Source organism: Hydra viridissima, unplaced genomic scaffold, assembly GCF_058129835.1.
Source record: "Hydra viridissima isolate aposymbiotic clone 2 unplaced genomic scaffold, HvirCarnegie_v1 scaffold_2, whole genome shotgun sequence".
Taxonomy (NCBI): Eukaryota; Metazoa; Cnidaria; class Hydrozoa; order Anthoathecata; family Hydridae; genus Hydra; species Hydra viridissima.
Genome location: NW_028324301.1, coordinates 23,587,501 through 23,602,777, shown reverse-complemented (window position 1 = coordinate 23,602,777; position 15,277 = coordinate 23,587,501). Strand labels below are relative to the sequence as shown.

Here is a 15,277-nt window from a genome sequence, read left to right as displayed (position 1 = left end):
CTGTTGCTACTGTTCACATTCCCTCCAAAAATCTAAAGGTTTTTTATTGATTTCTAGATGAAGCTTTCTATATTCTTAGGTATATCAGTCATATAAATGTCCATATATCATAAGATTTTGTTACAGAATTAGAGATGTTTTTTGATTTTTTTTTTAAATCTAAAATTAAAGAAAAAAAATACTATTTTACTATAAAATAAATTTATCATAGAGTATTTATTATATACGTAAACATGTTATTACTAAATATGTATTTTTAACAAATGAAATTATTTAGTGTAACACAAATGGCAATAGTGAAAAATTCATTTAACTACTAGCTAATCATTTAACTATTAGTTAATCTGTTATAAGAAAATCGTACAGAACCTTGTTTTTTATTAAGAACCTTGTTTTTTATTTTTCTTCATGATAAATGAAGTTAAGAAAAAAAAAAGGCTTCAAAACTAGGTTTTAAAATTATATGACTTTTATGAAAGAAAGTTAATTTGAATATTTTTACCAGAGGAAGATAATTTATGCTATATACATTTAACCACAAAATTAACAGATTACTTATAAATTCCAAATTATTTTGAAAAATATTATGTATTTTCTGGATTTATCAATTACAAAGATGATAATGTTTATTGTTATGCCTTTTGTAGATTTTGTTCCTTTTCCCTTATTTAATTTTGAAATTATAGCAGCTTTTCATAAGTAGCATGTTTTGCTATAATTAAACCTCACTTCAAAAAGAAGAGTATGTATTAGTTTTAAATTGCTTTAACAGTAGAAAAGATAACTGTCATTTGAGCAACACATGCTGTGGAGGACCGATTTTCTGCACAAAGTCTCCAAACACAACTTGCTGAGGTTCATGGGACTGGTGTTAGTCAAGATACCATAAGAAGAAGACTTCATGTTTTAAATTTACGACCTCGGGCAGCAGCTACTGGTCCCAGATTATCTGTAGACCACCAAAGAAACAGACTGACTTTTGCAAGGAGGGATATAAATTGGGAAATACATGATTGGAGACAGGTCTTATTTACAGTTGAGTCAAGGCCTTGCCTTGTAAGCTCTGATCGCCACCCAAGAGTGTACAGAAGACCAAATAAAAGATATTTCATTTGTAACATTTGAGAAGCCACTTTATATGGAGGCGGCTCATTGGTGGTAGGGGGCAAAATATCTTTAACAGCTCACACAGAGCTTTTTATTGTTGATGGTAGATGTCTGACTTCTTAACAATACATAGCAGACACTTTATAACCTTTTGTGGTACCTTTTGCATTGTACATTGGAGATGGCTTCCTTCTTATGCCAGAAAATGCTAGACGACATACCCAATATGGCATCTTTGAGACATAATGTGATCAGTGTTATAAGCCAACATCCACTACCTAATACCCTAGATGACCTGCAACAAAGTTGTATCCCCCTGTGGGAAGATATCCCTCAAGAAACAATTAGATTTCTAATTGAAAATTGCCACAGCACTCTCAGGCTGTAATAACATCAATTGGTGGTAATACTAGCTATTGATAAGTCAAAAATGTTTTAATTTAAGCTGTATTAGTGTGCATAACAATAATAATTATTTTATTTTATTTTGATAGATGAACCATATTTTTGGTTTTAGTTTGTTTTTTTTACCGTCCTCAAAATCAATTTTATTATCATTGAAATAATTGTGTTCATGTGTTCTATTCCTAATATGTTTGTCAAATTATATGACAAACAACTAAGATAAATCTTAATGTGTAACTGGTGTGTTAATTTTGTGGTTAAGTGTATATGTAAAATGATGTGCTATTTTCATCGTCAAAATTTGAAGGCAACACATCATAGAAAAATGTACTTAAAATAACACTTAAAATACAGCTATTTTTATCATGTTAATCACATGGTAAATAATCATGTCCTATAAACAGTTCTCTAATTAAAACAAAATTTGAAATGGTTTTTTTTTTGAACATCACATTTTAACAAGTTTAAGTACATGAAACAGTTCAATATTTTTGTCCAAAAAAAGTCTTTTTAAAAGTTCATAAAAGTGACAAATCTGAAAAAATATACTTTATTGAGGTTTAACTGTTGAATAAGAGTTGCTGAAACTTCTCACATTTAAAAACCATAAAAAAGGCAATGCATATAATAACTTTGTTGTTGCAAAGCTAAAAGGCATTCATTTGCATTCAACATATTTTTTTGTCATGTTATTCTAGCTTATTAAATGCTTATTCTTCTATAGATAATATTGAAGACAATACTTTGAAGTATATAATAACTAAGTATAGTCTAATTAGCAACAAAAAATAAAGTGATTAAGAAACTGTGAGTAACTGATAATTACATTAAAATGTGAGTAACATTTTAAATAAGAAATTAATATAAGGAAACTTGTAATTAATGTCAAATTAATTGCTATGTTAGTTATTATATTAATTGTTATTAAAAATTGTCAAAATTAAAATTTCCTTTAAAAAAAAATCTGTATAAATAAAAAAATTGAATGATTTTTGATGATTTGATGAATGATTTCTTTTGATTTTAAGTTGAAATATATATATATATATATATATATATATATATATATATATATATATATATATATATATATATATATATATATATATATATATATATATATATTAGGGTGACTCAGATTGTAATAGAAAAAAAAAAGTTCACAAAAAGCATTCTCCTCAAGGTTGCCTGTGTTCCTTTATCACCTAGGATCATGTGTACCAAAAATTAGACTAAAAGAAGCAATTTTAGGGGTTGCCATGTTCTATAAGATGAATTAACCATTGGTAAAATTTTGTGATTCTCTCAAATTTTGCAAATTTATTTTTTTATTTTAGACTATATATATATATATATATATATATACAACAATATATTTTAAATAGAAATTAATATGGCAACCACTAGATCTTCTGCTGCGGTGTGACTTGTTAGTAAACCTACACAAACTCTGTCGACTGCCAGACTTCCTTCAAGAGGGGATGTCCTTCAGAGGTTGTTCTTCCATTATATAGAAGAGAAACAAGAAGTGAAAAAAAGTATTTGGGCAACAATTGAAGCAGTTCTTGTTATATGGGAGAGAGGAAGAATTCCAACTCAAAGAATTGACAATGCAAAAAGAAAGTTAAAAAAACTTTATGACAAATATCTGTTGCTGAAAAAACACCGACATCAAAATTGGACAGCTGTCAAATGAAAAAAGGACTTTTCCATGCTAACCTCGAAGAACTTTTTGATATATTAACCAAAATAGCATCAGAAGTTATGAAAAACTGATGAAGATAAGGCATTTTTACATCAGCAGCAAGAAGATCGATTAAGTTGTAGCATGGCAGGAATTGATCGGAATTTAACAGCTAGGGAATTGAGGCGTCAAAGCAGTAAAGAGGAACTGATGGAAAAAACAGAACTCATTTCTTCTTCATCAGCCGTTGACATTGTGAGTGAAAGTAGCTCAAGTTCCTCGGATGATGATGAATATCAGACTCCTTCCGCTTCCAGCACACTGAACACAAGTGGTTCAACGAAAAGAAAGATGAAAGTTCTAACAAATAATGTTGTATCATCTCTTGATCGTGTTAATATTTCTGATGGTCGGAACAGTTGCTCAGGCTCTTGGTCACTCTCTAATAGATTTATCATTGTCATACAGCACAATCCGCAGAGAAAGGCAATCTGTTCGTGAAGCGCTGACTACAGCTGACAAGGTTGATTTCTCTCTTGATGATCCACTTCTTCTGCATTGGGATGGAAAGCTCTTATCTGCTATCAAAAAAAAGTGGATAGAATTGCTATCCTTGTGACTGGTGGTGGGGTGGAAAAATTGCTGGGCGTTCCAAAGATTGATCGAGGTCCAGGTGAGCAACAGGCCAATGCTTGCATGAAGGCTCTTAAAGATTGGAAATTGGAAGAACTTGTTCAGTGACTGGTTTTTGACACTACTTCATCCAACACTGGGTTTAACATTGGTGCCTGCACAATAATAGAGCAGAATCTTAACCGTAATCTTATATGGATAGCCTGCAGACACCATGTCTTTGAAGTCATACTTTCCAGGACCTGAAGTTGGAATTTTTAACCGTTTCCAGAAGCAATGGCCAGCAATCAACAAGGATGTGTTCACTATAGGGAATGAAGAATTGTATAACTGATTTTTTTTCTCAAACTCCGTGAAGAAATGGTAGTGTATTATAGTGAAGCAATTAAAGGTTAACAACCCAGGGATGATTACTTAGAACTCTTGAATCTGTGCCTTATTTTTCTTGGAGGATCAACTGCAACATCGGAGTTGAATGTAAAGTTTCGGGCACCAGGTGCAACACACAATGCACGTTGGATGGCAAAAGCTATATATTGTATGAAGATATATTAGTTTCAGGATCAATTTGTTATTTCTGCAAAGGATAAGAAAGGAATAACAGACATAAGTCTTTTTGTGGCATTTATATACGGACAGTTTGGGAATGAAGCTCTGTTAGCCGAACGAGCACCATTCAATAATGCCAAGCTTCTTCAATGAATTCAAGAATATCCAAATCGTACAATTGCAATTAATGCAGCAAAAGCTTTTCATTGCCATCTGTGGTATTTTTCTGAACATCTAATAGGATTGTCTTTCTTTGATTCCCGTGTCAACAACAACACCATGAGAGACATGGCAAACAACCTGAAACAACAGCCAAAACAGATATCTCTCAAAAGACTTGATGCTGCCACATTCAATTGTCACAGTATATTGTCTTCCTTCGTTACACAACGCACCGCAGAACTTTTCGATCTAATTTTGAAGAATGGCAAAGAAAAACCTGAATCATTTTTAATCAAAGAATCTTCAGAGTGGGAAATGGATTCAACATATCTTGAAATGAAGCACAAGGTTTGTCAAATGAAGGTTGTCAACGATTGAGCGGAACGAGGCATAGCACTTATAGCATCCTTCAACAAAAGCGTTACGAAAGATGAAAGCCAAAAGCAGTTTCTTCTTCAATTGGTTGATCTTCACCGTAAGGAATTTCCAGTTGCATCAAGGTCTACCTTGATGAAGATGACTGTTGGATGATGAAAATGATTGATCTATTACTGCCTAGTGTAATTACATAGTAGTACAGTACTATATTATTGTTTGTTTAACATTAAACATCCACAATCCACCACATAATAATAAGCAATTGATAGTAAATAATTAAAAAAATAATTTTTTTTTTTACTTTTTTAACCTCATTCCAAAATGTGACAAAATTATGGCAATCCCTAAATATCATCCGATTTGATTCAAATTTTGGAAAATAATCATTATTGTCATATAGAACAAGGGCAAGCTTGAGGACAACTAAAGTTTTGAACCTAAAAATTTTGCATCACCCTAATATATATATATATATATACATTTTTACACTTTCTAATCATAATAGTTTTAAAAAAAGCGTTTTAGTTTGTAATTTATTCTTTAATTTACTTGAAGTTAACTTTGAATTTGAGAACAGTTTACATCCAGTTGTTTATCAGAGAATGGAAATTTTAGAATTATAAAAACACAAAGCATAAAGGTTGTAAACTTTTTTCTTTTTATTTCTTATCATCTTTTAAGAAATTAAAACAATGTTTTAGGGTCATATCTACACTGGCCCATGGTTGCCTGAGTTTGAAGGTAAGTTTCTCCTTTTTCTTTAATGTTATAAATAAGTGTTAACATAATATTGTGTTCTTGCCAATCTTAGCTATTTACAAGTTCTAATTCTTCTCATTGCACTACAAATTTTCAATCATTAATCTTGGTATTTTTTCAGTATTAGTTGTCATTTGTATAAAACAACCCTCAAGGTAAACCAACTCTCATTTTTTCTGATGGTTACAAATAAGAAGTAGATAAGGTTTTCCAAATCATTAATGTTCCATTTGTTTACTTATAGTAAAAATGCTTAACCTAAGGGTCTGATTTAACTTATAAATAGTTAACCATTTTTTTTATTGTACAGAAAATATCTCATGATTATCAAAGAAAGTGCATATCTTATAAATAACTACAAATTTATCAGAAATCAATTTTGAGTCATCATCATGTTAAACCATTTACACATTTGAGTGATCTTTAATTTAGTCATCAGTGTTAAAGTTGTCAAAGCTTTTTCCTTTTTTCTTTTTTCCAATGTTTTATTGTTCTGTAAAGTGTTTTGAAAGGAGATGTTGCATGAAGTTCATAAGCTGCCATGCTTCATTTACTGTTGTTATCTTAATTTTGAAAGTGTAAGCATTTTAGGAAAAAAAATGTAATTTGATTGCTTTCAATAGTGTTAAATTTCTGTGGTATTTAAAATACATGCACTTATATTTTAATTAGTATATGTATAATGAAATCAAATTGCAGTTCAAAAGAATATGAATTTGCCAACTATGTTCAAATACCAAACATGTTTACAAAATTTCTAGCCCAAAAGAGGTTTCCAAAAAAGAAAAAAACTCTACTAACTTACCCCATCCCTGGGTAAGTTGCTTGTACCCTTGGGGTAAGTTGGCACACCATATTTAAAAAAACAAGATCAGCAACATAATGCTCTTTTAAGGAATTTTTTTTTTAAGGAATTTTTTTATGAAAACTGTAAGTAATTTTCATTAAACAATATTTTTGAACTTATCTTTTTTGCCCTTTAATATTAAAAAAAAAAAAAAAATTAAATAATTTAAAACAAAAGAATAAATATAAACAAAACAAAATTTTAAATGTTTGTTGAAGAATAATTGTTATACTACTTTTGAACCTGAGAGTAAAACTTTTATTTTGAAGACAAAATTAAAGATGGTTTATTTGATGTTACAAATGTTCAGTGGAAAATCAGACAAAGCATTTAATCTACTAATTACCAACTGTTGCCACAAGTGTAAAATAATGCAAATGTAAAGCAATTAGTATATAAAGCAAAACATTTTTTTCTTTTAATTACTCTTTTTTTTTTTTTATAGCTTCTGTCATTACTTTGTCTTCATTTAATGGGAAAGCAAGTGCTCTGAATTAAATTGCATTGGCTGCAGTACCTGTTTTTATTATTGTTTTAGCCATATTTCTGTTCAAGTAAATTTTTTTCTGTTTCAAGTTACAATATAAGTTAATTTAAAAAGTGTTTTTTTGAAGGTTGAGGTTGTTTCGGCTGGTTTTGATTTGAAAAATTTGTTTGTTATAGATATGCTTTTCTGTTTTTTGTTTATAGAAGAAAGCAAATCAGATTTTTGAACAAAAATGTTCAAGACAATAAAATATCATTTTCTGTATTACACAAAAATGCCAGTGACAATGATTTTCTAATAAAACAAGGTATTTTTTATTATATATTAAACCCCAAATGCGTGTTCATTTAAATTATTGAATTTCTTGGATTTGTTTTTTGTTTTTGTTTTTTTATTTTCATTTAAAACAGAGCTGATTTGTTATGACAACATGCAATCTGTTCAGAAATATCTGCCGTTATTTGTGAATGATTTTGTTTCTTATTACTTAAATGCCAAGAAAAATAACAGTAAAGAACTTGTTGGATTGTTCCAAAGTGTTCCAAAGGGCAAAATATATCCACATGAAGAAGCTGTAAAACACCAAAAAAAGAACAGGTACTTAAACATCGTCCCATATGATCACACGCTTGTCAAGTTAGTTCCTGATTTTTCAAATGATCAAAACACTTATATTAATGCAAATTACATAGAATCTTACTCTAAAAAATGTACTTATATTGCTACACAGGCCCCTATTCAGGATACAATAATTGATTTCTGGCGAATGATTTTTGACAAAAAGCCTAAAGCTATTGTGATGCTTACAAATCTAATTGAAAATGGGAAGCACAAATCTGCTATGTATTGGCCAGAAAAAGGTTCTGAAGTGTATGGTGGTTTGAATGTGCGTGTTACAAAAACAGAATGTTTTGCAGATTATATCATCCGTTATATTTCTTTAAACTTCGGAGAAATATATCATCATCTACTTCATTTGCAGTTTACATCTTGGCCTGATCATGGTTGTCCTGAGTACTCAACAATGCTACTAAATTTTTCCCATCGGTTTCGGTGTTTAGTGCCTTATTCTACTGAGTCTTTAGTTGTTGTTCACTGCAGTGCTGGAGTAGGTCGTACTGGTACTTTTCTTCTAATCAATGAAATCTTGGAGTTGATAAAAGCAGAACAAAAAGTTGATATTTTTAACTACTTTGAAGCTATTCGCCAAAATAGAATGCAAATGATCCAATCTAAAGAACAGTACATATTTGTTTATGATGCCATTTATGAAGCAGTGACATGTGGTCAAACAAGTGTTTCAGTTTCTAGTTTTCCAAAAACTCTAAATAAACTCCTGACGCAGCAGGTCTCCTCTGGAACAACTCTTATAGAGGAAGAACTGAACTTACTTAGGAAAATTGCACCAGCTGAAGAAAGTAGTTGTTTTAAGATTGCATTGCAAGCTGAAAACTTAAAAAAAAAAACAGACATCCAGAGATGTTACCTCGTAAGTGTTATTTTTTTTTTTAATTTAGTGCTCTAATTTTGTTTTTGGTATGAACTTTTTGTTGTGAAATGTTTCTAAAAACGATTTACTTCAAATTTAAGGAATATTTAAAAAACAAGTAGGAAAAAGTAAGTACTTGCATAGGTTGGAAATATTTCTTCCAAAAGCAATTAAGTCATTATGAAATTTGCCCATTTAATTAGACTAATCTAAAGCATCAATAAAAATGAAATATCTATTTAACAGGAGATTGTGCTTTGGTTTCAAGGGAACCCTATCTCAATGCTGTGTTTGTTGACGGTTATAAAAGAAAGCAAGCTTTCATTGCAGCCCAATGTCCTCTTAAGAACACTGCCAATGATTTCTGGGTTGTTTTAAACAAACTCAATGTTTCAACTATTGTCTATCTTACCTCCCACAATGAACAAAAAGAGGTTTCGTATTTTAAGTTCTTTCCATCTGATGGTGATTTGGATTTGGATGATGTCAATATAAAACTGTTATCAGAAGAAAAGTTAGACTATTCAATAAAAAGAAACTTAATTGTTTCAACTAAGGTATTGCTGTGGTTTTAAATATTGGTGTTTCTTTTTATGAAATATTAGAAATTTTATATACTGATAACTATAGATTTTATTTATTAACAATTGTATGTTCTTTGTTAATATTTATAAGTTATTAGTCGACATTTAATTGTATTAATAACACATTTAAAACAATTAAGTAAATTCTGAGTTTTTTTGTTCTGATTTAAAAGCACTTGAATGTTTGATTGTTTGCATAGATTTTATTTTCTTGTTTTACAAATATTCTGGAAAAGGTGTTGTTTCTTTACTAAAAATTTTATTGATTTGAAAATATTTTTATTTACATTCATTCAAAAAGTTTTACATTCAAGCTTTTATACTTAATACTTAAGTGGACTATTTCTTTGAATTACACAATAAAGTTAGTTAAATTAAATTAGTTAGATTAAGACTAAATTAAATTAGTTAGATTAAGACTAAAGAATAGCATTTTTTCACATTTCAGACTGAATCCAATATGTGTATGTTAGAGTTTAGCTTTTGGTTTGATCACTGTTTACCAAAATATGACTTTATTTTACACTTGATCAGTGAAATAATGAAATCCCAACAGTCTCTTGGAAATGGTATTATTGCTGTTGTATGCAAGTAATGTTCCTTTATCTATTAGATATCTATTTGATGATACACCTTTCTTAAGCAGTAATCTGTTAACTTTTTTTTAATGTTTTTAATTATCTGCTCAGAAATGGTGTAAGCTGCTGTGGTACCTTCATTTCATGTTTCAATGCATTAGAGCAGTTAAAACTTGAAGAGCTGGTTGATGTATTTCAAGTGGTGCGTAGAGCTCAGTTATCACAAACTCAATTTGTGCAAAATGTGGTAAGCTTTTTGTTATCATTCTGGTAATTAGTAGCTTTTAAGTCCAGTAGCTTTTTTTAATGTTACTCTTGTAAAGTGTGATAAGCTTTTTTATATTACTGTATTTTTAACTTTTCATGATAGCGCTCAGGAGGAGATGATTGTTTTTTATTTCTTTTTTAGCTTCAGTATGAGTATAATTACAAGCTGATGAAGCATTATTTGGAAACATTTTCTACATATTCGAATTTTCAATAAATTAACTTAAAGTTTTTTTTTACAAATTAAAAGAGATCTTTTATAAATCATTTTTTAATGCAGAGTTTTTTATGTATGTAATATAAATTTTGATTATATTATCAGATATTCTCTTAAATTTTAATATATATATATAATGTAAATTTCAATTACATTATCAATTTTTTTTCAAAACTTGATATGCTATATAAATTTCATATGTGTTAAAAAATTTTTACTGTTTTTAAAATATATATATTTTAGTTGTTATTTTTTTATAATTTTTTTATTATTGAATATATTTTTCTACTAATAAACTGATGTAGTTATATCTTAAAAGTGATATTTTAATATACAAATTTAGTTCTGTTTTAAGTATTTATAATTACATTAGGTTGTGCTTGTGTTTATCATATTCATGTACATTATAATATAAATGCATCTGTTTTATATACAACATGCGTAAAAAGATGAACAAGTATGCATATTATATATAAATGATTATATATTAGTGTTAAGTAAAGAAAAAAAAAAGTTGGAAAAATAAAGGCTTTAAATTATGCTTGGTGTATATATTTTTTTAATATGGTAAATTTAATTTGAATTTAAAATGGTCATGTTTTCTCTCTAACTTTATTTATTACTTTATTTTGCCAATTATCTCCATCATACCCAGTGATTTACAATTTTTCTATAGAAGTTTAAACATTCTTTTCTCGTAGTAATTCATAAGAAATTTTTTCATTAAAAATGGTCTCATTTTTCTTATAAGTTTATTTTAAAAAGTCAACTTATTTTATTCACCTTTCAGATTATAATTAAAATTTCTTACAAAGGTTGTGAAAGAGTAACAATTTTTGATTGTGGTCAATGATTTCTAAATTGGTATGTATTTTGTCCCTTATCAGTTACAAGTTTTTTAATGATAACTAATAAAAAAATATTTATGGTAAAATCTTAGAAATTTCATGTTTGTTATTTCACAAATTGTTTACAGCTTTGAAAAATATTTTGTTAAAATTTTTTTCTTTAGAAAATGTCTTTCAACGCCATGTTGTTTCATTAGCTTTTATCAGGGAATCTGTTGCATACTGATAACAATGAGTTAATGTCCTAAATGTTCAACTTTTAAAAGTTTATATAAAATGAGTCAGTCAGATCTTTCCAGCGAGCTTAGAGAACTTTTAGTTAACCTAAAATGGGCAAATACTCTTGTAAATCAGTTAAAAAAATCACCAGCTGAAATACAAAAGAAAAATTTTACACATATTTTAAAATTAACTAAAAAGACAAACTTATGTATAAATAACTTTTGCACAACAATAGATACAGTGCTTAACAATACAAATAGGAGCTGTAGCAGCGAGGAGGAGGCTGGCTCACCAACTAAAAAGCAGTTTGTTAAAAATGAAGATGATGATAGCACAGATATTTCTGAAAGCATGATCACTGATGATGAAGGTTGTAGTAGGTTTTTTTTGTTTGTAATTTTTAACAATTGTATTATTTGATTTCATTAAATGTTTTTTAAAATTTTTTTTACGCAAGTGAAGATCTTTAGGTTTGAATATTAAAATTTTATTATCTTTTAGTTTCAACGTAATGAGATGTGCTCTTAAAACATTTTACATTCATTTTCAAACTTTAGGCTTGTTTTTTTTGTTATTGTTGCTTTCTTTGTTGTTTTTTTTCCATAAAACAAAATTAATTACAAATTTTCAGAATCTCATTTGTCAGAAGTGAACTTATCTCCTCCTTCATCAGAAGAAGTAAATTTATTACTGTCAGACCTTCCAAGTTCTATAGCTCAAACAACAAGTATCATTTCTTCTGAAATCAATCAACTAGAAAAATATAAATCAATTGAATCTAGCAGCGTTCCAATAAAAGTAGAAACAAACGAAGCAAAATCTAACACCTTAAAGGAAAAGGTATTTACATTATTTGTATTTTTATATTTCTTTTCTTAAATGTTCAAAGTAATTTTCTTGCACTTCAAAAACCATTTTCAATTATTTTAAATCTTAAAGTAAATTTAAAGATATATAAAAAAATTTTTGAAAAACTTTTTCCAATCTTTCTTTTAGCTGAAGGTTTTAAGATTTAACATTTAATCTATTTTTTTTTACTTTTTCTTCTTAATCCAAGTCTAAAACACAAAGTGAAAACTTTCTTTTTATCTTTAAAGAGGCGGTTTTTTTACCTAACATCAAGTTCTGTTTAAAACACAATATCATATTCATATTTTAGTAAAAGTAAAAAGTGGATATGTAAATATTGAAAAAAAAGTAGATATGTAAATATTGAAAAAAAAAAGTTCACCTTGTTATATAAAAAACATGTATTATTATTATTTGGTGTATTATATTATTTTTATTAATATTATTATTATTATTATTATTATTATTATTATTATTATTATTATTATTATTATTATTATTATTATTATTATTATTATTATTATTATTATTATTATTATTATTATTATTATTATTATTATTATTACTATTATTATTATTATTATTGTTATTATTATTATTATTACTATTATTATTATTATTATTATTAGTACTATTATTCTTGCTGATGCTTTTGCTGCTACTATTCTTTTTAATTTCATTGCTTCTATTATTATTAGGATATGGATATGTTTAATGACTTGGATGGGTTTGATGAGTTTGATGAGTTTGATAATGGAGGCGATCTTGAAAATACTCTTGCTTCTGTGAGAATCTTTGCAATATAGCTTTTACCAAATAAAAACTTATAGTTTTAAAACTTTAGTTGTTTGTTACTATGTACTAACAATACTCTAATAAATATCATAAAAACACTCCAATAACTTGTTACAGTAGAAGGACTCTAATTAACATGAATATTAAAATAAATATTTCTAGTAAAAACACTACAACATTGTATTTACAGTTACCGCTCTTAATGAAATATAAATGATAAAAACACTTCACCCAATATCAATTTGTAATGCTGATTATATCAATCTTGAAATTGTGATAAATTTGTATTAAAAAACCTAACAATTCAAATTTATAAAGTACCTTTAAAAAAATGTTTATCTTTTTTCTATTTTCAGAATCAATGTAAAATTGCATGCAATTGGTGAGAAAAAATATTTTACCCATTAACTTTATGCTTCTTTAACAGATTGAATTGGAATCTTTGAAAAACACAACCAAAGAAGATGTTAAAGAAAGTGCGTAGTAAACTTTTTTTTTTTTTTTTTTAAACTTAGTAAACTGTATTGTGTTTACTTTAATTCTTTTAGCATTGGATGATTGTGAACCACCAAATAGGGAGCATATTAATACTTTAAAGGAATATTTTGGGTTTTCAATGTTTAGGCCGTAAGTACAAAGTAATCACAGAGTTGCTAATTGTATTATCTTATGCTATCTTTTTTTTGAGCAGTATCTTTGTTGTATACAGAATGCCATGTTGAGGTTTATTGTTATTCAAATTTAAATATTTTTATTTAAAAAAATTATTTTCTCTTTTTTAAGAATGCAATGGAAAGTTATTCGTTCAATTATCTATGATAAGCAAGATAATTGTGTAGTTATGGCAACAGGTATATACATTTTTATCTATCAGTTTTTAATATTTTTTAAATTTAAAATTGTTTAAAACCATTTTTTGTGCAGGCTCTGGTAAAAGTTTGTGTTACCAATATCCACCTGTTTTCACACACGGAGTAGCAATTGTTGTTTCTCCATTAATATCTCTAATGGAAGACCAAGTTCAAGCTTTAAAGTAAAGACCTTTTCTTTTCTTTTCTTTTTTTTTTTTAAATAAAATTATCTCATAAATGAAATTGATTCTTTTAAATTGATTTTTTTTTCAATATCTAGAGTTTTACTTAAAAATCAAATTCTTGAGTGTTGAATATTTGCTCATATTTTGATTTTGTTTAGTGTTTGTGAGATCAAATTTATTATCAAATTTTTGAATCATACTTTGGTTATTATCTTTTAGACATTATTCAACTTTAGTATTTTTTTGTATTTTTAAATTTCAGTGTTGCTAATATAAATGCTTGTTATCTGGGAAGTGCACAAGCTTATTCATCAGACATTTTAAGTAAAGTCTTTGATGGTTATTATCGCTTGGTTTATGTCACACCAGAATATATAACCAATTCTAACTCATTTTTAAAAGAGCTTAATGAAAAAATTGGTCTCACATTAGTGGCTGTGGATGAAGCACATTGTGTCTCACAATGGGGACATGATTTTAGGTTGTCTTATAGAAAGTTACATTTGATAAGAAAGGAGATACCAGCAGTACCGATAATTGCACTGACTGCCACAGCAACACCTATAGTACGTAATGATATCTGTAATAACTTATTAATGAGAAAGGCTATCATCAGGTGCACTGGTTTTGACCGAAAAAACTTGTACTTAGAGGTTAGAAATAAGGTGGGTTTGCACCATGATTTAACTGATCTAATGGTAGAAGAGAATTTCAAAGGGTTGAGGAAATATAAATTCAGCGGTACTACAATAATTTACTGTCCGACCAAAAAAAAAGTTGAGGAAGTATCTAATACATTGGTGGGATATGGAGTTACTTGCGAACCTTACCATGCTGGATTAACACTTGCTCAAAGAAAAAAAACACATTACAAATTTATAAGAGATGAATTAGATGCAAGTTGTTTTTTTTTTTTTATTCTTTAATTTTTTAAGAGTAAAACTTTTTTAGATTTTGTATAATTTATATCTTGTATAATTTATATCTTGTATAATTTATATCTTGTATAACTTATATCTTGTATAATTTATATCTCGTATAATTTATAAGTGAATATAAAAACAATTGTTTGTGTTTTTAATATTGGTTGCAAAAAAACAACTAATTTTCTTAAAAACCGTGCTTTTTTTAGTGCATTGTAGCAACAGTTGCATTTGGCATGGGTATTGACAAACCTGATATTAGAAGGGTGATACATTATGGTGCTCCAAGGGATATAGAATCATATTATCAAGAGATCGGAAGGGCAGGAAGAGATGGGCAGCCTAGCTTTTGTTATGTATACTATAACCGTGCTGATTTTGCAATTAATAGGTGCATTTTTAGTCAATTTTTACAGAAAATCATTGTTATGCTGTAATAAGAGCGTTGTTTCTTAACA

At 28.0% G+C, this 15,277-nt stretch overlaps 1 protein-coding gene and 1 pseudogene across 16 annotated transcripts in view; both read left to right on the top strand.

Annotated features, from left to right (window-relative positions):
• The window catches only part of LOC149892536 (uncharacterized), a 37,928-nt pseudogene extending 27,674 nt beyond the window's left edge, over window positions 1-10,254 (top strand). Inside the window, exons 16-25 of the transcript XR_016449687.1 lie at window positions 3,314-3,614; window positions 4,620-4,888; window positions 5,620-5,659; window positions 7,039-7,078; window positions 7,215-7,318; window positions 7,422-8,500; window positions 8,747-9,057; window positions 9,533-9,675; window positions 9,774-9,909; window positions 10,072-10,254. The product of XR_016449687.1 is annotated as an uncharacterized LOC149892536 (transcript). The remainder of the gene's footprint in view (window positions 1-3,313; window positions 3,615-4,619; window positions 4,889-5,619; window positions 5,660-7,038; window positions 7,079-7,214; window positions 7,319-7,421; window positions 8,501-8,746; window positions 9,058-9,532; window positions 9,676-9,773; window positions 9,910-10,071) is intronic.
• A 660-nt stretch (window positions 10,255-10,914) lies between these two features.
• Window positions 10,915-15,277, top strand: part of LOC145187656 (bifunctional 3'-5' exonuclease/ATP-dependent helicase WRN-like) — a 17,484-nt gene continuing 13,121 nt past the window's right edge. For 8 of the 15 annotated variants that reach the window (XR_016449635.1, XR_016449637.1, XR_016449639.1 and 5 more), the window contains exons 1-10: window positions 10,915-11,010; window positions 11,159-11,592; window positions 11,848-12,056; window positions 12,764-12,850; window positions 13,288-13,336; window positions 13,409-13,487; window positions 13,644-13,711; window positions 13,785-13,893; window positions 14,159-14,792; window positions 15,029-15,210. Coding sequence is in view for 5 of the 15 variants with exons in the window: in XM_090077851.1 (XP_089933977.1) it covers window positions 11,271-11,592; window positions 11,848-12,056; window positions 12,764-12,850; window positions 13,288-13,336; window positions 13,409-13,487; window positions 13,644-13,711; window positions 13,785-13,893; window positions 14,159-14,792; window positions 15,029-15,210 (1,739 nt within the window). In the remaining 10 variants the exon portion in view is untranslated. The remainder of the gene's footprint in view (window positions 11,011-11,158; window positions 11,593-11,847; window positions 12,057-12,763; window positions 12,851-13,287; window positions 13,337-13,408; window positions 13,488-13,643; window positions 13,712-13,784; window positions 13,894-14,158; window positions 14,793-15,028; window positions 15,211-15,277) is intronic. The other 7 variants (XR_016449636.1, XR_016449642.1, XR_016449644.1 and 4 more) reach the window with 3 other exon arrangements.